This window comes from Sander vitreus, chromosome 15, assembly GCF_031162955.1.
Source record: "Sander vitreus isolate 19-12246 chromosome 15, sanVit1, whole genome shotgun sequence".
In the NCBI taxonomy this organism is placed as follows: Eukaryota; Metazoa; Chordata; class Actinopteri; order Perciformes; family Percidae; genus Sander; species Sander vitreus.
The window spans coordinates 2,427,899-2,450,102 of record NC_135869.1 but is presented as its reverse complement, the minus strand read 5'-3'; the positions used below and the strand labels follow the sequence as shown (position 1 = coordinate 2,450,102).

General features: G+C 42.0%; 1 protein-coding gene across 1 annotated transcript; it reads right to left on the bottom strand.

Annotated features, from left to right (window-relative positions):
• Positions 1–4,246: 4,246 nt before the first annotated feature.
• Positions 4,247–7,894, bottom strand: LOC144529950 (homeobox protein Hox-B6a-like). The gene is made up of 2 exons (XM_078269321.1): positions 7,051–7,894; positions 4,247–4,904 (listed from the first exon to the last, which is right to left on the bottom strand). Exons 1-2 carry the CDS (start codon positions 7,607–7,609, stop codon positions 4,624–4,626), a joined length of 840 nt encoding a protein of 279 aa, XP_078125447.1. The 5' UTR covers positions 7,610–7,894; the 3' UTR covers positions 4,247–4,623.
• Between the last annotated feature and the right edge of the window lie 14,310 nt (positions 7,895–22,204).

The following is a 22,204-nucleotide window of genomic DNA, read 5'->3' as shown; positions in this document are numbered from 1 at the left end:
ATGACGTGTGGGACGTCACACGTAGGAACTGATATTTACTGCGAAATCAATGCCGCACAGGCTCATTATACTGCGTCGCTCTGTACCTCTATAGCACCATAACAGCTGTGACAAGATAGTGATGCATTCAGGGCCGGTAAAAACAATTTCACGTCTTCACTTTTGTTGAAATGTCTTTAACAATATCATCGATATGTACCACAATCATCCACCTTAAACACACATAGTGGCCTCATCAACCGAGTTCAACACAAAAACTCGAATTACTCTTTTATTTTGTATGTGATGTTGTATAGTGTTCCCTCTTTGCTGTTGCCTTAGTCATATTTACTGTAGTAAGCATACATCCTCTCCACGGTAGCAAAAACACTGTAGATTCAATTGTTTTTTTTTAAAATGTATTTACTTAATTGGCCTACAATTTAAAGTTACAGGGACAGTGCACATTAATAGCCATTTCTGCAAATGTGCCAGATAAGCCATATTTACTAGTTTTCAACTGCAGTCCCTGGGCAGGCTACTGTCTGGCTCTAGTCAACCAGGAAGTATATTGACAATAAACTGTGAAAATGACCAAAGTCTAACACTAACTTTAACCAAAGTAACTTAATCATCCCCACCAAAGTCATACTGTTTGAAGCCACCAAGTCATGACTGAGAAGGGAAGTCAGATTTGGCCTATACAGCTTCTTTCTTTCTTTCTTTCTTTCTTTCTTTCTTTCTTTCTTTCTTTCTTTCTTTCTTTCTTTCTCCCCCCCTGCAGCCTCTCTTCCAGCTGCAGAGGAGGAATGTTAAACCTGATCTGTGACGTCCACACTGGATGGAAATCTGCTGATTTATGATTTGTTGATTCCAGGGTTGGGATGCATTTCAGCCAGGGTGCCTCTGTGTGTGTGTGTGTGTGTGTGTGTGTGTGTGTGTGTGTGTGTGTGTGTGTGTGTGTGTGTGCGTGAGCGTGCGTGTGTGTGTGTGTGTGTGCGTGTGTGTGTGTGTTATTAGGCCACAACGTGCACTCGGTTGTGCATGTTTCACACACACATATATGCACACAGGCTGGAACACAGGGCATGAAGAATTCCAGACTTTTTTTGTGTGAAATGATACAAATGGATGCGCTCTGTGGGGGACTGTGTGTGCATAAATGTGCTCCTGCATGTGTGTGTAGTTGCAGGCCACATTTCAGACACTCAGCTGCTCTCACACTGAGCGTCGGCAAAAGAAACCAGCAGCTGGAATGGAAATGATCTTGAATATTCAGAAGTAAGCAGAGGGAATAAAACAACTGCAGCAGCCAACAACACGGGTGAACACATGCACTACACAGATATATTTATAATTTGACTCACTGGAGTTTTGATATCAATAGCCTATATTAAATCAGCCATATGTTGGCTTGAAAGCAGGCCGAGGGGCTTAAAAGCACAGAACCAAAGGAGGAGGAGGCACTGACCCAGTTGGCACACACTTCAGAACACACTCCCCTCGTTATATATAGATTTCCACCACACTGAATATTTGTACCATGAAGCAGCTCGCTGACCACTTTGGTCCAAACTAATTCCACAGTCTCAGATAAGAGTTCTATACTGATTTATTTTGATTTTAGCATAGAATACCCAATTTTCTAACTGGATTTTACTTATCTCTGTGCCACTCTTGCATTTCATGTCATAATACTGTTTTATTAGCTCTCCAGTTTGCCCAATAGTGTGAGGACGGTCAGGATTCAGGGGTTGGATTCTTGTTAGTAGATCAAGATGCTCATGCTGGTGCCACACATTCTGAATTGTGCTTCTGCTCAGATTGTTTATGGATAAACTCATCCACTAAATAGCACAAATGCGAGTGCGACTTAAAACCTAATTTCAAGCTGTGCACAGATGTTTAGATGTTGTTAAGACGCCTCCGTTTTGGAGAGTTTTCATATTTTAAGTGACGTTGAAATGTCACAGATTTTGAATAGTTTATGGGCTAATAAACAGTTTCAAACTCTTGCTGAACCAACTCAGAACGCCATTTTTAAAACATCCAAAAATGGGGGAGGATAGAAAGCGTAGACAAAATAAAGATCCATACCATTCTTTATCAAACATATGGAAAAAAACATGTGTGCAGTTAGTATGTGTTGGCCTGTCAAATGAGCCCTCTGGGTCACAGTGAAACCATTTCCACTGTGTTTAACATAGAACATCTGCCAGCATGCACTTCTCCTGACAGCAGACATTCTCACCTTGGGAATTGAACCACCGACCCTGGCTGGCATGGTCAGAGCCAAACAAAAAGTAACACACCAAGATCAAGATCAGGTTATCTGCCTGTTAGAGGACATTAACTTTATATTCTGAAGACATTTGATGATGAGTGGAACTGCAAAACAACAGTTTAGTAAACTGAATTAAATGATATTAAATCCAAACTTACTGCTTCTCTCACACACAGACTGCTGAAAATATTTGATTGTCTCCGTGTGGTATTAATTATTTACTAAAAACCCATGCCATAGGCTAGTCTATATAACCTTGGCAGCATGTTCTACAACTGGATGGGCTTTTATTAGCAGACTTACTCAAACTCAATATAGTCAGGACAACAATTGGGATAGCATTCAATCAGCTGGATAATTAGAATAATTTTCTTTGCGAAACTAAGAACACATGCCTGGCAGTGGGAGCTATTAATATGTATGCTGTTGATAAACTCATGCAAACTAAATAGCATTATGATAACTAAAATGTGTGCCTTCTGTCGCCAGCATAGTAATAGCCTACACTGACTATGAGTGTTGTAACTGGATGTTTTAACATTAGAACAGCTTATATATATATATATATATATATATATATATATATATATATATATATATATATATATATATATATATATATATATATATATATATATATATATATGATTGATGTTAATGCAGTTTACTGTGCGTCTTCGTATTATCAATTCATGTCAACAATACAAGTCATTTGCAAGAGATAAGCTAAAAAAAAAGGCGGGTTTTTTGTGTTTACGGCGCGTGCATCACTGAAACCCAAGTCGCCGCTGCCGAGAGATGGAACCCGCGCGCCGGTCACTCAGGGGACAAGCAGAGTTCAAAGGGTCGCGAGGACATTGTCCACTTTGTCTGGATGAAGTGTGTGTGTATATGTGTGACGTGTCTGGCCGGTCGGCTCGAGGACAGGTCAACTTTCTCTCCCTCGGTCTGGTCATCAATTAGTTCAGCCAGCAATCAGCAGTAGCTCACTTCCCCTCCGGACAACCGCGTGCGCAGCCTCGGCCTCGGCCCGGTCTCGCCTCGCGCGCCGTAAATATGTGCGAGCATGGTTCAAGTAAGAGGGTAAAAGGTTTAGGGTTCTTTACGCGCGGGTGTCTTTAGGCCACTAAATCATAAAACAAAACGGGTTCTACTTCTCAATGGTCACCTTTCACAAGAAACTAAAATGTCGCTGTTCAATAATGTTTTAACTAAGAAGCTTGATAGATAATGTATCAACCAACATCCCCCCTCCAAGAAGAATCTCTCCCAATACATAGACTACTTTACATTTTATTGAACATTTCTCATAGGTAGTATACGTAATTACTTGACAAAACAGTATAACATAAACAAACAAAGTAAAAATCCATAAAATATACACTTTCCTGAACGTTTTTAGGTAGTTTGGAGAATAACATCAGTAGGTTAACACCCCCACCCCCCTCCCACTCGCCCCCTTCTATACTGGAAAAGTAAAACACCTGGAAAGGTTAAATTACCCCCACCCCTACCCGCAATTACATAACTTTCACCGTGCAAGGTGATTTTTTTTTCCCCGTGCTTATTTCTATACAGTTTAAATATGAACACCATATGACAGCCTATACACTTCTCAAATAGCTTTTCCTCCCCACATTGTTGTGAGATAAGGTATATATATACACACACAACACGTTTATAAAATAATAATAAAAAAATGTGTGTGTGTGTGCGTGTGTGTGTGTGTGTGTGTGTGTGTGTGTGTGTGTGTGTGTGGGGGGGGGGTCGAGTTCTAAAGCTTCAAAACAAGTGCTGGACAGACAGTAAGTACATTTGACAAAATAAAAAATAAACTAAGTAGAATAAGAAGTTAGGTGGTTTTCTTGGAATGCAACAATAATTTGTGTCTTAACACAGTTTGTCACCGTTGGGTGGTCTGTTACTTATTTATTGTATTTTTAAATACACTTCACATCCCATAACCTGCCCCCCCCTCGTTTTATGTTCTTGTTTCTATTTTTATATTTCTTAATTGTAGGCTATCTGCCTCAATCAGTCACTCGGTTCCTTCTCAAGAGTCTGTTACGAATTGTTTCCCATTGTTCAGACCACACAGAGAGGCAGTTGGATACATTTTTTGATGGATCCAAAAAGGAATCCTTCCCCCCTCTTCCTTCTCTTGTACATGTTTCACCCCTGCTCAGGTAAAAAATAAAAATAAATCAAATCAAATGTAGGCTACTTTTCCCAGAGTTTTCACATCAGACGAACCTGGACGAACTTTGAGAAGGGAAGAGGAAGGGGTTTTCACCAGCATTATGTCTTTTTCTCCATCCCCTTCTTGCGTCTTACATCTGTCTGTTTTTCCTCGACCTATGTCACTCCGTCCGTTTCTCCTCTTCCTCTGCACCGTTCACCGTGGAGGAAGAGGACGATGAGGAAGAAGAGGAGTTGATCAGCTTGTTCTCCTTCTTCCACTTCATCCTCCGGTTCTGGAACCAGATCTTGATCTGCCGCTCCGTGAGGCAGAGAGCGTGCGCGATCTCGATCCGCCGCCGCCGCGTGAGGTACCGGTTGAAGTGGAACTCCTTCTCCAGCTCGAGCGTCTGGTAGCGCGTGTACGTCTGTCGCCCGCGCCTCCCGGGGCTGCTGAAGGTCCCTGAGAGATAATGGAAGACAGAGAGAAAGTTACATTTTAACCAAACTAATAACACATAGACTACCTGGTGAAGGGAGAGAGCGTCACATTCAGGGAGGGGGTTTGTCCTATTCTATTCTATCTAAAACCCTGCACCCTCATTGGTGTTGCTGATTAGATGCCCGTTGATACAATTTATGCTTTTCCCCACCTAGCAGTTTGGGTTCTATAAAGTTAGAATGTAATCCAGCAGTTAATCAGTTCCCAAGTCAAGTGCTTTGCTTTGGTGTCCTGCTTAGTGCACATTTTCTTCCATTAAGCGGATTTACAGATTTTTAAGATGTCATCTCTTCTGTTAACCTGGATCTTTAGACCAGCCAGCCTGATTGGAGAAACTTTCTCCTTGGTGAATGCTGGAATTAGTATTTTTTATTTTTTTTTTGCAATCAAAATAAAACGCCATATAAAAACAACAACAACAACCCATTCATTTATTTATTTCACTTTCAAATGACGTTTTAATGTCTGTACTGGTGAATAGCAGCATTCAGCAGAGAAGAAAGAAACGCGGTGTTTCAAATTTCGACCCCACACTTAATATATATTATTATATATAATAATATTAATATTAATATTAATAATATTAGTAAAAGTAAGGGCAGTAACAGTATTTCAGAGGGTGTTCCCCCTAGAGAGGATGATCTTCCATGGCTTAGTCTCCTCTGATCCTTACTAACAGTATTTTGGCCCCCGGTGGTAAACAAATCGCCATCTTGTCAGTTTAGCAGCTTTAGATTCTGTATCGATCTCAAAGGCAGAGCACGGATGGAAAACCGCACGCGGCTCAGGGCACATATCTAAATCTAAACATCCATAAATAAAAACTCAGCCAAACCGGATTATGAAGGAGCACTCAGAGTTTCTGTGCCACTCTGTTCTCTCTCCAGCTGCCATACATATTCAACTGTCATGTATAGCCCGCGTCGTGTTTTATTCCTCATATATATATATATATATATATATATATATATATATATATATATATATATATATATATATATATATATATATGTTTTTCTTTTTCTTTTTTTTGCAGCGGAGCGTGTTTCCACCTCATCTGTCATAACTCCGAGAGTTCTGCAGGGCTTTTGTACAACAGTAGCCCTGCTGCATCATCCACCATTACTCACTACACTCTCAACAGGCCGCTTTTCTCTTCTCTTAAGCAAAGACACTCGGGTTTGCAGTACATTGGCCCACAACGATAATTCCATAGGCTACTTATGGTTTCATTCACACAACAGTGTAAAACAGGACAGACGTATGCTTCTTTCGGACAGTCAAATACATCAAATGATTCCCGTCTGAAGCTGACCCTGCATGTCTCACTTTCACTCCGAATTTGGCAGTATTCGCAGGCCTGATTATAAGTCTAATATCTAATCTGTTCGGTTATGAATAAACAGCGCATCCATAACACTGTCTGCGCTAAGTTGAACACGCTCCATTTAAGATAACAGAAAGGAAGTAGTGATAAAAAAAATTAAAGATAACAGCAGCTGTGATACCATTCTTCCTTCATAAGTAGCGGGATATTAAAAAGTTTGTAAAAAAAAAAGAAAAGAAAAAAAAAGAAATAAAATAACACATCTTTTTAAATGTAAGATGTTGAGAATCTTTTTTTATTTGACTTATTTGTTGCTGTTTAAAGTCAACCCGAAAGAGGAAGAATGTTTAAACATTGAAATAAAACAATTGAGACGGACACAGTTGAATAGAAACTAGAGACTGCATGCTTTTAGGTTCCTCTCTGTCCATCCATCTTTCTATCTGTTCATTGTTTTCACCCACAACACTCTCTGACAGGCTTTTCCTCTCTAACTTTCTTCCCCCTGCTCGATGGCAGCGTCGGTCAGCAGGTCACATACAGTATCAGGAGCTCCAACCCAAACAAACCCGGTTTATGACGGACAATAAAATACCGAGCACATGACTGACTGACAGGCCAACAAACGGGGATCATAAAGCAGCTACTGGGAGAGGAGGAGGAGGGAAAAGAGAAAGGAAAGAGAGCAGAGGGGCTGACAGAGGAAGCAAACGTCAGTTTTATGACGGGGATCATAAAATATGCAAGAAAGAGGGGGGAAAGGAAGAAGAAGACACTCACCGTTGCACGAGTTCATCCGCTGCATCCACGGATAAATGGGGGCTGAGGACTGCAGCTTGTCGTCCATCGTTTCACCGAACATCCCTTTTCCACTCAGCCCAGCGCACTCCGCTTTACGCATGCCGTCCTGGCTCAACGCGAGCTGGTGCTCTTCCAGGCTGCACGGGTGCTCCTTGTCCCGGTAAAAGCTCGTGGCCGCCGCCGCTGCCGCAGCTGCCGCCGCTGCCGTGGCGTAGTCGCAGGCACCGGCTCCGGTTGCGCCCCCTACACCGACCCCTGGCGCCGCCCGGTGCCCGCCGTACGCTCCGTTCGCCGCCTGCTGGTAATAGGTGGACGCCGTATACGGTTTCTCCTGGTGCACGCCGCCGCTGGCGCCGTACGCCACGGCCGCTGCAGCGGAAACGGCTGCTGCCCCCGAGTAGTGCCTGAGCGGGTGGTCGGCGGCGTATCCCGACGAGTAGAGCGGGATCTGACCCAGGAACGACTCCGCCGCCTGCCCGCCTGCACCCGTTCCCGGTAGCGTCACCGGGAAAGTGGAGTTGACAAAATAGGAACTCATCGGGAGAAAGTAGGAGAGGTGAGGAAGAAGGAGGAGAAGAGAGAAGAAGACAGAAGAGAGGAGAGGAGAAGAAGAGGAGAGGGGAGGACAGGAGGGCACGAACAAACACAACAACAACGTTCACACGATGAAGAAGAAGAAGAAGAAGAAGGAGGAGGAGTAGAAGGATGCTAACGGCTAACAGCTAACAGTTCTCCCTCCCGTCCTCCTTCCTCAGCCGTCCCCTGCCCGCACTTTATGATTTGTTGTGTTTTATAGCCGACAGTCCGACGGGCTGCTGCTATCACTTAGTTTATCGCAGATTGGGAGGAGTGGGGTGAGTGGGAGAGGAGGTGAAGGGGGGGGGGGGGGGGGGGGGGGTCTGGGTGGCTGAGTGCCAGTATGGGACATAGAGAGAGAGAGAGAGAGAGAGAGAGAGAGAGAGTGTATGTGTGTGTGTGTGTGTGTGTGTGTGTGTGGAGAAGACGGGATGGGGTGAGGAGGGGTATGAGGAGGAAGGCAGAGACCAGCTGACCTCAGACTGACCAATGGGAAGCTTCCGTGCCTAGCATTCGTTCGCCCCTTTTCCTTTCGTTGGAGAAGAGGAAGAAGAGGAGGAAGAGGAGGGGTGGCAGGGAACTACCGCGAACCCCCCCCCCCCCCAACCACCTCTCTCCTTTCCTATTTCCCTTCTTCAATCTCCCACTCCCTTTCTCTCTTTCTAATTCTCATTCAATGTCTCTTTCTAATCTTCCTCCGGTTCCCGGTGAGATTGCGCAATCACACCGGAATCCTCCGTGCGTTAAATTGATTCTTTCGCTCCCAGTGTGTACTCCTCCGTCTGTTGTTGGACCCATAAAACCCAGCAGCTCACACGCACGCACGCGCGCCCTCCCTGAGGGGAGGGTAGCTGCTGCACCACCAGGGGCAACCGAATAATAAAACATATTCCCGGCGCTTTGCAGATAATACCGACCGTATTAAAATGATTTTGGCGACCGTAAATCACAGCCGGGAGCGCGCAAAGAGTCATGTGTGGTCCCGTGTGTGTGTGCGGCGGGGATGTGAGTTATCCTACAATATGATGTGGGATATCCACGCCACGTCTAGGCTATAATTGAGGTGTTTGTGCATTTGTAATTGGTATATTTGGGTATGGTGGGTAGATTTATGCCCCCACGCCGGTTTGTGTGTGTGTGTGTGTGTGTGTGTGTGTGTGTGTGTATGTGTGTGTGTGTGTTCTTTCACCGGGATTATTTTCTCTATGGGACGAGTAATTGAAAATCTGGTAGGGATTTTCTGAACATAATCTGATATCTGTCAATGTTTTATTGATGAATGATACCCGGAGCTGTGCTGTCTGCAGAAAATTAAAACTCAAGTGCTCCAGCTGTATTCTGCAGGAGTGGCTTCGGTCTGATCAGTGTGTGCTATGAATTATTATGTTCTTCCCCTGTGACACTGATTAGGCTGAAATGTAAAAGGAGAAGACAGAAAACAGTCTCGAAGTTTTCCAATTTTTCCCCGTTTTCTTGACACTGATTATAGCCTCGCGCCGGAAAGTTTTTCCATGGGGCCATATATATTCAAGTGAAATATATTCATACAAATAACCTACAACTAGCCTAAAGACTGATACATACTAAAGCCTTGAGACAAAAAAAAAAGCCGATACATCTCCTAATTATTACATATTAAAATACTCATGTTCAGGCAATTACAGAGATAAACAGAAAAAGAAATGAAAGTAAATATACTATAGCCAATATGTATAAAGAAATATGTAGTCTGAAAAATCATGTGATTACGATTTAATTTTGCATCAATTTGTCGTTGAAATATTGCGTTTTTATGTTCATAATTAAACCATGTTGTACATGAGAGGATACATTTAAATACACAAAGCTTATGCCAAAAATAATTCATATTTAAAGTTGTTCTTAATGGGTCAAATCTTATCACAAACTTGTTATTAATATATTATTATGACATCATTGTGGCTACTCTTAGCAGTAGGCCTAGTAAATAAAACAAAAATGTCAAGAAAAAGTGGAGCAGGCGGCACCCACACACACACACACACACACACACACACACACACACACACTATTCTACTAAACTACAGGCTACTGCTTTGTAGTTACTTACTTAGTGACTTACAAAATGATGAAGAGTAATCTTCTTCCAGAACTATCATTTCTGCGAAACTGCTTTTTTTTATTCTTGTTATATAAAAAAGAAAGAAAGAAAGAAAGAAAGAAAGAAAGAAAGAAAGAAGGGATTTAAGGAAGCTAAAAAGTCGGCCTGCATTTCATTCGCACTTACAAACGGAATATGTGTCGCTGAGGTCATAAAATAACCGTAGCCATAAATAAATCTCTCTCCGGGTCTTTCTCTGTGTTTCCCCTACAGGCTCTGACTTGTCTGCATGGCCAAACTGCAGCCAGTCCGACTGACAAATAGAGACAAAGACTCTATTTTTACTTTTACTTTACCCTCCCACCCCGTCCATTCCTCCATGTCTTCTCTATTTTTTAAAGAAACACTGTTCAGAGCAGGGAGAGATAATACGTGTAATGCTCCACTCTCGCTTTCTGTCTGTGAAGCCTCACACAGACAGTTGTTGAATCTCTCTTTTTAACTTTCATTTTGACCCCTCTCTCTCTCGCTCTCACCCTCTCCCTCCCTCTCTCTCTCTCTCTCTCTCTCTCTCTCTCTCTCTCTCTCTCTCTCTCTCTCTCTCTCTCTCTCTCTCTCTCTCTCTCTCTCTCTCTCTCTCTCTCTCTCTCTCTCTCTCTCTCTCTCTCTCTCTCTCTCTCTCTCTCTCTCTCTCTCTCTCTCTCTCTCCCGGGCAGGACGCGCCGCTTCCTCTCCGCTTTGTGGGAACGGGAAGCAGCCGCATTGTGTTGGAGCTGACTGTGGTTTAATCATTAATGAGCACGAACAGTCGGGGCAGGACAGGCATGGCCTACAGCCTGGGACACACACAGGACGGTAATACTATCACACACACACACACACACACACACACACACACACACACACACACACACACACACACACACACACACACACACACACACACATATGCATTAGCACGGTTTTAAAGTAATTATGGCTTTGGCACAAGAAATAAAATAGGCAGACTAGTGGCACCTGTTAAGCAGCCGGAGGGTAAATATGACTTTTCTTTTTTTTACACATTCATCCAATGTAGCAGTTGAGAAAGAATTAGAAAGTATAGCAAAAACTATAGTCTATAGAGTGTTAGACTATGGTCTGTCAAAAACAACGACACTGGATTGATATCATATGTATATCATCGTAGGCCTTAATGAATTGCATGCAGGTCCCAGCAGTTGAGGTTCAAGTGCCTCTAATAATTGCTGCATTGTGAAGTTTTATAAGACTTCATAAGTAGACTTTATTAATTATGAAGACTAAGCTGTTTTGGATGTTAGCCCAACCTTTTGAAAATCCTACATGACCGACACATTTACTGATACAGGTGCAGATATATAGCCTATATGCTATTAATATTAAGTGTTACCACATGAATGTTATTAAAAAAGAAATACACTGTTGTGATATTAATAAGAATATAGCCTGCTATTTGGACATACTAGCCTAATGCATTATGTTACATTATAGGTTCATATAGCAGGCTATATTAATCAAGCTTTTTACCAAAGCCTCGAATAAATCTTTATAACATGACAATTATTGAATAATAAGTCTCACATCTTAGCGTCAAATTAATATAAATACGCTAGTAGGCATAGGTCTATCAATAAGCTAATAGGCTAATGGCGTATTTTAACACAATAGCCAAAGATAGTCTACAGACCTGAATATGAGCAGCAGTATCAGCCGCTAACACTGAGTAATAAGGCTCATGTGACTGCTTCATTCAACAATGTGAGCTCATTGCATCGACCATATGTGACATGGGAGATATTCGTACTGTAGCCTAGGCCATGGCCTACATGCTAGCTATCTGAGCGGCTTGTGGCTTGTCTTTGCAGGTGTGTTGCAGTTTGGGAGAAGCGGGGCGGCAAACGGCACCAAACGGCAGACAGAAAGGAAGACTCGGGATCGGAAAAGGGAGACTGGAAACGGTTTGCTAAATGGCTGGAAGCAGCAGTTTATGAGAGAGAGAGAGAGAGAGAGAGAGAGAGAGAGAGAGAGAGAGAGAGAGATAGAGTATGCAGGAGAGACACATCAATGGATAGTAAGGCTTAGATATAAGCTATAAAAGGGAGACAGTCACGCTTTCTCTCACGCGCCCTAAATGTCAATGTGTTGTGTTTTTGCTCTTCCAGAATACTATGCTTTAGCGCGAACTTACTGTTTATAGGCATATATTGAAAAAATAGGCCTACATGTTGTTGTACAGTTAGTTGGCACTTTCTAACCTGTTCAGAGCACGTTACATATACTACCGGGTGCGATGCTTCAGATGGTTTTGACGACTTCTGTGAGACAAGGCAGCCAACATGTTGCCATATAATTAACATTTTATTAAAACAAATAAAATAAGCTTCATCAACAATTTGACTTGGACTACTACACTAGGTTACTATCAACTGCAACGGCTAACAAAAACAACAACGGAAATACTACTACTACTACTAGGCCTACTAGGTTACTACTATAATAATAATAATAATAATAATAATAATAATAATAATAATAATATATTATTAGCAATAATAATAAGAGTGGTCTAGCCTACATGGGAACAGTCAGAAAAAAATTATGATATTCTGGGATGTGTTTCCAGTTAACCACCAGTTTGGAAACCATAATAATAAATGCATTATGTGTACATTCAGCACAGTATTGCGGTTTTTAATAATGACAGGGTGATAATACGAATGGCAGCTTTTTAATAACGGACACGCGTGTTAAACATGTTATCAGACTACCAGACTACCAGTGGCAGTAAATCAGCCGGTGTGGCTGTGATTGAGCTGCAGTGTAAACAGTTAAGGGCTGCTGAAGGAACTCCAGGAATCTGAGAAACTTCAGAGATTATCGCCAATTAAAGCTGTAGGAGTCAGACTGCTGCTTTATGGCTTTATGGCTCTCTCTCTCTCTCTCTCTCTCTCTCTCTCTCTCTCTCTCTCTCTGTGTGTGTGTGTGTGTGTGTGTGTGTGTGTGTGTGACCTCGGGACTTTTATGGCTTTATGACCGTTTATGACTCCTTGTAAAGTCCGAGGAATGGCGACGAAGTGAAAAACAGGCCCGAGGCAAACAGCAGATGAACACATGTGCTGTGCTGCACATAAGGAACGCGCGTGCACACACACACACACACACACACACACACACACACACACACACACACACACGAGCACTGTACAGTTCATCTGCGGTTCATTTCAGCCCGACAATGCTCAAACCGCCGCATTTTACTCAGTAAAAAGCATTGTGGAATAATTAACGGTCTATGAAATTATACATTCGCGATTTATTTTATTGACTTACACTTCTTTCTTTTTCTTTTTCTTTTTTTTAACCCAGGATTTGATTTCGAGCATTGCAGAGAGATAACTACACTCGAAAATATTTTTTTTAAAGATTCCTTCAACGGATGTAGGATTGGTACTGCAACATTTCAATTATTACTACTGTATACTTTATTTCTTAATTTAAAACTTATATTTCCTACATGTAGTATATAGCCTACATTCTGTGAAATCGTTTAAACCCATTTAAAAACTCCACAGTACCAGAATAAAAAGACAATCAGAAATATTATTATCACCAGGTGATGGAAGGAAATTCTAAAAGTATTTTTTACATAATTAGGCTTAAAAGTCTCTAGTATCTTAAAAAGTGGTTTCCGTTCCAAAGTTGACTGAAATAGTCTGTGCCATGTTAAAGTTACAGCAAGTAACCATTTGTTTAATCATGTGAGGAAACAAAAAAATGGAGACTGCGCCTATGTTTCTGTTCTACGTAACGACAGCAGTATAGAGCTTAATGGCCTTGCCTTTAGAGTAGGCTGATGCTCGGTATACTGGATTTTGTTTGTGTGCGCGCGCGCGCTGACCGACCTCCACGCGTTAATGACAAACTGAAATAGACTGCCTCATAGTGCTTTTTTGTATTTGAATGTAATAACCGTTTCCAGGCAGCTCGAGCCGGCTGGCCGCGTCCTTCACGGCACCGTGAGCTCGTGCTAAGGGTCAGTTCATCGAACTGTTACCAGTGCACGCGAGCCCTCGGCCACATAGGGCCCCGGGACGAGTTAAAGATTAACGGACGGATGAATGCAGCATCACGGGGAGGGCTGCTTGTTTTTCTCCAAGTCTCTGCTAAATATCCTTATTTAGCAGAAGCGAACACGCGCACATGCAGGTGCGCGTGTTCACACATAGACTATCCGTAACTATTTCATTTCATTATTGCTCTTCGGAAACGTATTACGGTATGCTATAAGAACGTACATACAACACAACAACGTATTATTGCAGTTGACATTTGAAATACAATTTAAAAAAGAAATGCATCTCAAATTCTTAGATTATTATTGTAATGGAATAGGCTACTTTTAGTGTTGTTACTATTCGTATTTAGTTGTTTTTTTTATTATCATTGTTAATTTAGTTTTAATCTTGTTAATAGATCTACCCAAATGCATTAATAACTTTCACTTATTACAGGCTGCACAGTTTTCTAATTCACCTTTAATTGTACGGAGCGCAATAGACATTTAAGTTTGCATGAATATGGTGGTGCATTTCAGTCATTTATATGCAGCTGAATAATAATTTTGTATTCCCCTCTGATACTACCGTCCTGATGATTATAATACACAGAAAATTCAATCGAGGTGTTTGGATGTCGAGAATAGGGGGGAAATGCTGATTTAATGCGCCGATTTTGAATACCAGATTAAAGTCAGATATAGCTGAAGTCATAAATCAAATCCAGCGCTGTGGATTCAAATGATCACACACTTGAACACACACGCACACACACACACACACACACACACACACACACACACACACACACACACACACACACACACACACACACACACACCTGGATACATATATTCGGGAGATTGCACAGCAGATCCGCAGATTAGCGAGCCAGTATAAATGATGAAATCACGAAGCATGGACGAGTTATTATGTTTACACACACACACACACACACACACACACACACACACACACACACACACACACACACACACACACACACACACACTATAGCATACGCAGGCGCACAATGAATCTGGTTGCCTTTGTTCATGGAACAGCTACCCTGACCAGTCAGCACGAATTTAACATCGTATACCTATAGTTTTCTTAGGCACAATGCGCGCAAAGCCATGGATGCGTTCTTGTGCGCGCACGGATTTCTCTACACCTCATTCCCCACAGTGCAACAGCTTCTCCCTCCATGCCACAAATCGGCCTCTCTCTGCGATTACATCAAAGAAGCAAAGAAGCCAACAAACGAGACAAAAGACTAAAAGTACGCCCACACACATACCCAGACGGGCGCATGCTCGCGCTCACTGCCTCTCGTCATGTCTGGTCTGGTTTCATTCCAAAGAAGACAAAAAAAGTAAAGTCGGGCACATCATCTGTTTGTCAACAGCTACACAACAGACCATACGGACCATACACACATGTTGCCATCAGCACATCACACCTTCGCAGGACAACTGAGATACATTAGTCTTTTTTTAGTCTTAGTAGGTATCACCCAGAGGATAAGGTGTGTGTGTGTGTGTGGGTGCGTGTGTGCGTGCGTGTGTGTTTGTGAATGTTTGGTACTGTCGTCAACATGACGCTAGATGGCACCAGAGCGTTATGTGGGAGCGTGCAAGGGCAGCTGGGTGGCTCACTGGTGAGCACAGCAGACCGAACTGCAGCACTTTCCCGGCTGGGTCAGCTTCTGGAGCTGCACGGTGTGGTATGTTCCTCATGCGTGAACCTGGTTTCCTTCACAGTTCAAAGACAAAAGCAGTCCCTGATACAACATAAATATGTATATCACACATTGTTTTATCTTTAGGTTGTATCGACATTTGTATTTTAATTTCCTATAGACTCATTATTTGGTGCCAGATAGGCCTATGTCATATATTTGCCATGAAATGTGACACATAGCCTTCATAGTCTGCTTGTGATGCAAGTTGGTATTGATCTGTACTGAGAATGTGAATTTATACATGTCTATAGATAAATATATATGTATGTGAATATTATATGTTTGTACAAATACATGTTTATACACGTTTATAAAATAAACTTATAAACTTGACTTGAGCCCCGTGACTGTTAACACTAAAACTGCTGCTACTACAGACAATAGCTTATGATAAGACAGAATTGTCCATGAATCCGCCAATAATGACAGCATGATTATAAATTATGAACAAAATGCAGTTATTGTATACGCAGTATATATATATATATATATATATATATATATATATATATATATATATATATATAGAATTACAGTATAATCACTTCTACTGTAAACTGAAATACCGCCGCTGCAATAGGAAATGACTGAATTGCAAAGACTCAGGGCAATATGTTTCTCTCAACTTTAGATTGGTTTCCTTATTGTGGTAGACTATAGGACCACGAAGTAGATCTTCTGAAATTAGATTCATACTTATAACTTAAGTAGGCCTATTTATATTTAATAAAAAAAACAGATATGTAGCTGATATTAATAGCATAAATCTGCGCCTGAGCTGGACAGGCATTATGCTGTGGTTTAGTCTTCTCCCCCTTCCTCTTCCCGCAGCGTGCTTTAAATATGAGCCAATTTAACGGAGAAATGTGTGTTCTGTTGTAATGAAGAAGGAACTGATTTATGAACATAAAGTTCATAAACTATAGGCTACTTAATACAACGACTTTCCGGATTTCTTAAAGCCTAGCGCCTTTTGATATTACATCTACCCGTTTTGCTTTACGCAGATATTATATAAACATTGGCATTGGACGTAAAACGAAAAGTTCACTGATCCGGAGTTTTGCAGAATTTCCCAAAAGTGAAAGGATCGCAGCATGAATATGATACCACACCATAAATTAAACACACAAAAAAAAAATACTAAACCAATAATACACTTTTATATCATCGGAAATGTGCCGTGCTATAGCCTACTGCTCATTTGGTGCTGACAGAGCTACAGCTAAAGCAGACTGCTACTCATACTGTATCTATGTTATACAGTAAGTTAGCCTACATTGTTTGCCTACAGCTTATATTTTTGATAACTGGTGAAGACTTTGTTGTTTATTTACTCGTTCAAAGATGAAGCAAAGTGCAAGTCCATTGCAAGTAGATTTCCCTAGAAAGCGATCTGCTGTGTGCCATATTCCACCAGAAATGAAAGCTGTCTTTGCAGTTAGAGGTTTCAGTGATAATCAGTGTAAGTATTAACGCTTGGTAGTGTTAACCTACAGAGTGAAGGAGGATATTCAAAGCTACAAAATGTTCAGTTGTGATGTATATTTTGTAGAAATGTCTATCAGTGTGTCAGTGCCTTCGGAAAATGAAGCCATAAATAAAGCTATACCCAAGAACTCATCTTGTTTGCCGTCTATGTCCACATTTTGCGCCGCTTTTTTCAGAGGCATGTCACCACCCACAGTAAATATTCTGGTTATAGATAATAATTTCTCATCACATCTACAGATGGTCAATGTCTACACAGTTCATTCAGTGTATTAGTCGTCACTAGTCTCATAGCAAAGAATACACGTAATAATAATAATAATAATAATAATAATAATAATAATATGCTCATATTATTATTATTAGTATTATTAAGTTGTAACCTTCTTCATTTCTGTAAGACAACAGGTTGTGCTCATTAGCATAGCTGCTAATTAGCCTTTGGTTGTTGGCCCTAAACTCTCTCCATGAATTTGGAGATCCATTACACCACACAGAAATTCATTAGTTAGAAAATAAACTGACATGCTGAGCATGGACATGTAGCCTATACTATTTATATATATATATATATATATATATATATATATATATATATATATATATATATATATATATATGATAAGAGTGAGAGATGGGAAAAAGAAATCTGAGTGTGTGTGTGTGTGTGTGTGTGTGTGGGATGAAGGAATTCCCTTCAAATATCAAACACCCTTCAAGGTGTTTGATATTTGAGACAGCAACAAATTGGAGACCAAAGAGAAGACAGACAGACAGACAGAGAGCTGCAGATGTGTGTGGTTTGTGGGGGGTTGCTGGGCGGTGTCCTGGCCGGTTAGGTGTAGACAATAAAAAAAAAACAGCCCGCCCGCCGCAGGGAGGAAATGAGAAGGGAAACAAAGTCGTAAAAGTGGGCTGTTCGGACCGAGACAGAAAAAACATTCCTGTGTCTGTACACACATATATATATACACACACACACACACACACACACACACACACACACACACACACACACACACACACACACACACACACACACACACACACACACACACACACACAAATAGTCAGCAATTGAACCTGGAAGCTCTTCCACTGAGATCTGGAAGTGAAACAATTATAAAACACACACCGAGAGCACAAAAGGCCATTTTCAAACACAGAGATAGAAAGACAGAGGGGCTACAATTACCTGCAATCTGGTGAAGACATAACATAATAAATGTGCATAAACATGTCCCTTTTCTTTAAAAATAAAAATAACATACGTGATTTTAAATAATGATTTGACAAATCCAGCACACCTGCCCTCACATGAAAGCCAGCCTCACTCTGGTGAATATATCTACCCCCTCCCTCCGTTCACCGGGAACGGCTTTGGGGGGGGGGAAAAAATACATGAGCTAATCTTCCGGATCTCAAACAGCCGAGTTTTAAACGATGGATATCTTTTCCGCAGCTAATCCCACCACTTAGAGAGCCAATTCATCTGGATAGTTCATCATGGAGCCTAATCCAGCCAGGAAAGGCTTTAATCTGAGATGGGAAAGTAGCACCTCATTTATAACGTTAATGTGCAGACCACAAGCAGCAGAATCACGGAAAGCACTGCAGTTTGACTTGTTTTGCTCCTTTAACAATGTGCATGCAGCAGCGCGCGCAGGGCTGCCGGGGAAGAAACGTGCATGAATGGCTCTTACCGTTTGTTGACAATCCGTCACGAGCTCACACACCTGCAGCTCACTTCGGCGTCCCGCGTGAAGGCAGCCAGGCACCCCCGGAAAGGCACGAGACAGTCCTAACGTGTGTAGACCGGATGGATGGATGATAGCCTAATTGGATGGAGGGGGGAGGGGGGGGGGTCCCCGTTGTCACCCAGTCGCCAAAACACCGCCGTCATCTTCATCACCGCCCCGATCATCATCAACATCATCATCCTCGCGGTGGCAAGTGAGGAATTGCATAAAATGTAAAATTACAATTAGAAAAGCACATTATAAGGTCATCTCTGGGATGGTTTTCCCCCAGCGTTGGTCTCGCGGCTCGCCCCGTCTTCGCCTCATCACAGCGGAACTGTCCGTATCTCGGTCCGCCGATTTAGGGTAGACAGCAGCACGAGACCAGACGGAGCGCGGAGCCATGGCAGAGTAGGAAGAGCAATAGAAGGAGGGGGGAGGGGGCGGGTTGTTGTCAACGTCTCCTCGTGCCGGTTTCCTCAGTCACAACTACTATTCTCATTAACTAGTCCTTTTAATTAGAGCCGGGGCGTTCATTTCCTCGCGGTTGCCCGGCTCCGCGCGGCGCCTCGCGAGCCCCGGGCAGAGCGAGGGAGGAGAGGCGGCTGTTCGGGCCGGAGCGGAGTGCAGCAGCAATATAGTCACTTGGGAAATCATAAAAAGTTCATGTTCACGTTAAGCGCTTCCACATGACCAGCCCGTCGGCCAATCCCCGCGCGCGGCCACTCATAAACTTGTATCACAAAGTTGTAAATTTTCATAAAACAACAAGGAATTTATTGCATTTCTCCACGGAGTGCAGTTAGAGGGGAGCTGCTCTTGCATTTCTCCCATTCTTTCCGCCGCCATTTTCTTCTTCTTCTGCCCCTCTTAAGAACCACAAGCCAGCAGCTCGCACAGCACAGAGAAGGAATTGAGGATGTTGCTTTTGTTTTCTTCTTGTCTTTTCCTAAAAAACACTATCTGTGCCTGTGGTTAGTGTGCTATAGGCTGCTTTATTTATCTACCGATGTTGGACTTGAATGAACCAAATCAGAGATTTGTTTAGGTTGGAAAAGGGTTTTCAGATTATTATTATTTTTGAATCAAAGTTAAAACCCAAAAGGTTAAAAGAAAATAGCTCGCATGTGATTAAAAGACAGATAGTCAAATATAAATACGTGGTGTCACAATTTGGCAGTACACAAAGCACTACATCTATTATAGTCATCATCTTTATATAACAGTGTGTGTGTGTGTGTGTGTGTGTGTGTGTGTGTGTGTGTGTGTGTGTGTGTGTGTGTGTAAACCTCAGTGTCTCATCATAAGATGGATGGAGATACAGCAAAATGGTGTCGCTCTGAGGTGAAGCTCTGCGGCCAAGAAAACCAACAACAACTGTGATGACTTCTATGTTGGCAAAATATGAAATTTCATGAAAATATGACATTCTTCTTATTATCAACCACATCTGGGGGTCGTAGTAGGCTTTCTACCAAGCTGCAGGGGGTGAAGCGCTGTACACAGTTTGAAGTGAAGGTCAACAATCACCTGAGAGCTGGCGTGGGCCTGAAAAGCCGTGCGTAAAAGTGGTTTCGCAATGCGGCAACGCGTCACCATTTTAACGGCCTGCAGGCCTAGAGCCGCAGGATGCTCAGAGACGCTGCGGGGATTTTTTCTTCTTCTTCTTTTTATACAAAATATTGCTCAGCAGCAGTTAAAACCAGCAAGGTGCGGTTAGAGGACGGCTTTGCCTCAAAAGAGAGATATGAAAACACACCTGAATAACCGGAAGCTGAATTTGTAACGGCTCATGTTTGGATGGGGGATTGGTTTCCTCCGCTTGATTCACGAGTTACCTGTTTGACTAGCCTACGTATTCTTGATTTTGTAAATGACGTTCATGTCCCTCCTGATTCCTTGATGCCGCCTCCTTTGCAGCACTATGACACAAACAATTCCTATTTCTCCTTCAATGAGACCGCACGGTCCAGGTACAGAATTTGTCCAAAGTCATATTTTCAGCACTTCATTTTCAGAAGCTTTGAAATCCAGACAATATCTTGGACAATATAAAAAAAAAAGATTCCATTTAGGCCCCGCAGCGACCCACATATGACTGCACAGTCAACTGTTACCTGGTGAAGTCTTTTCTGCTGTATCTGGTTCCCTCTGCGTTCATTTCCGTCTTCTTCTGTCAGTATAATAAAGCATGCAATTGCAGTTACAAATTTACGAAAAGCCAGGATTTCTTTTTGTTTTTTTCCCGCGTTAAAATAATCTATCCAAACTGCTATTAACAGGATTACCTACTGGCAAACTCCATGTCTGAGCTAACACCTCATGGTCATAGCATATCAGTTTCCAACCCAGACAGCGTTCCGATCCTTTCTAAGTTAGTATCCTTAATTCGGTTCCTTTTTAGAAACACAACACTTGATTTTAGACCTTCATTGACCCACATTTGACCTTTCCAAACTGGGCGTCTGGTTTGCAGGAGCGGATCCAACGCTTCCTCTATGCAAAATATCTCGAGTTAAAACATTAACAGAAGATAAGGCAGCAACACAGAGCAGGATGCACACACAGGCCGCGAGGTTCACTGTCTGTTGGTTACTTTGTGTTTGTTGCTTTTATTGAGGTTTCCGGCCTTTTCATGCACGCAATAAAGCCATCAGGACCTGCTATAACATCCCCCCACACACACCACCGCCCTTTACCAGTTTATGTTGTTTCACAGACAGCTGAGGACTTCCAGAGGCAACCATACCCCCTAGAAATTTCGTTTGGATTTTGGTGAGACTTGGTGCAGCTTGAGTGGAGCAGACTTGGATATTTTTGGCACGCAAAGCTGCGAAGTATGAGGTAATATGTGAGAAACTGCCCGCAGATCAGCAGGTTTTGCAGTGAGCTGGAGTACGAGTGTCTGTCGGTCTGAAAGGAAGAGGAATAGCTTTAAAACCAATCCCTTGTTCGTGTTTTAAACCACACAGACATCATGAAATATTCAAATATAATGAATGCCTGAATTATTAAGATGTCCTTCAAAAGAAGTCAGATCACCTTTATTTAAAAACAAACAAAAGGAGATTTCCATAGAGGAGTTGTATTATTATACGTTGTGTTTTAAATGTGACTTCGTTCTGTTATTAACCTCCTCTTCTGCCAAAGAACCTCCTATTTTTCTTTGGCAGAAAATATCTGGGCACTATGTCAGTCAGGTTAGTCATATGATCATATCATCTCTATATGGATTTACATTTTTCTGTATCGAACTGGTGATGGAGAACAAAATGTCCACGGGCTTTTCGGTGTCATGTGTTGGTACAGTTCATAGCAGTGAAATGTGTGTAACATATTCAGACGATGAAGCCAAATTACAGCATTTTTAAGTTTTCAGTCATCGTTACAACGCGTTAGGTATTCCACAATGCGCTATCTATCTAAC

Excerpts from the sequence above, each read along its gene's own strand:
- LOC144529950 (XM_078269321.1), bottom strand. The coding sequence starts at position 7,609 with ATGAGTTCCTATTTTGTCAACTCCACTTTCCCGGTGACGCTACCGGGA. Across the intron at positions 4,905-7,050 it reads GCGGATGAACTCGTGCAACG|GGACCTTCAGCAGCCCCGGG; the intron begins GTGAGTGTCTTC and ends ATTATCTCTCAG.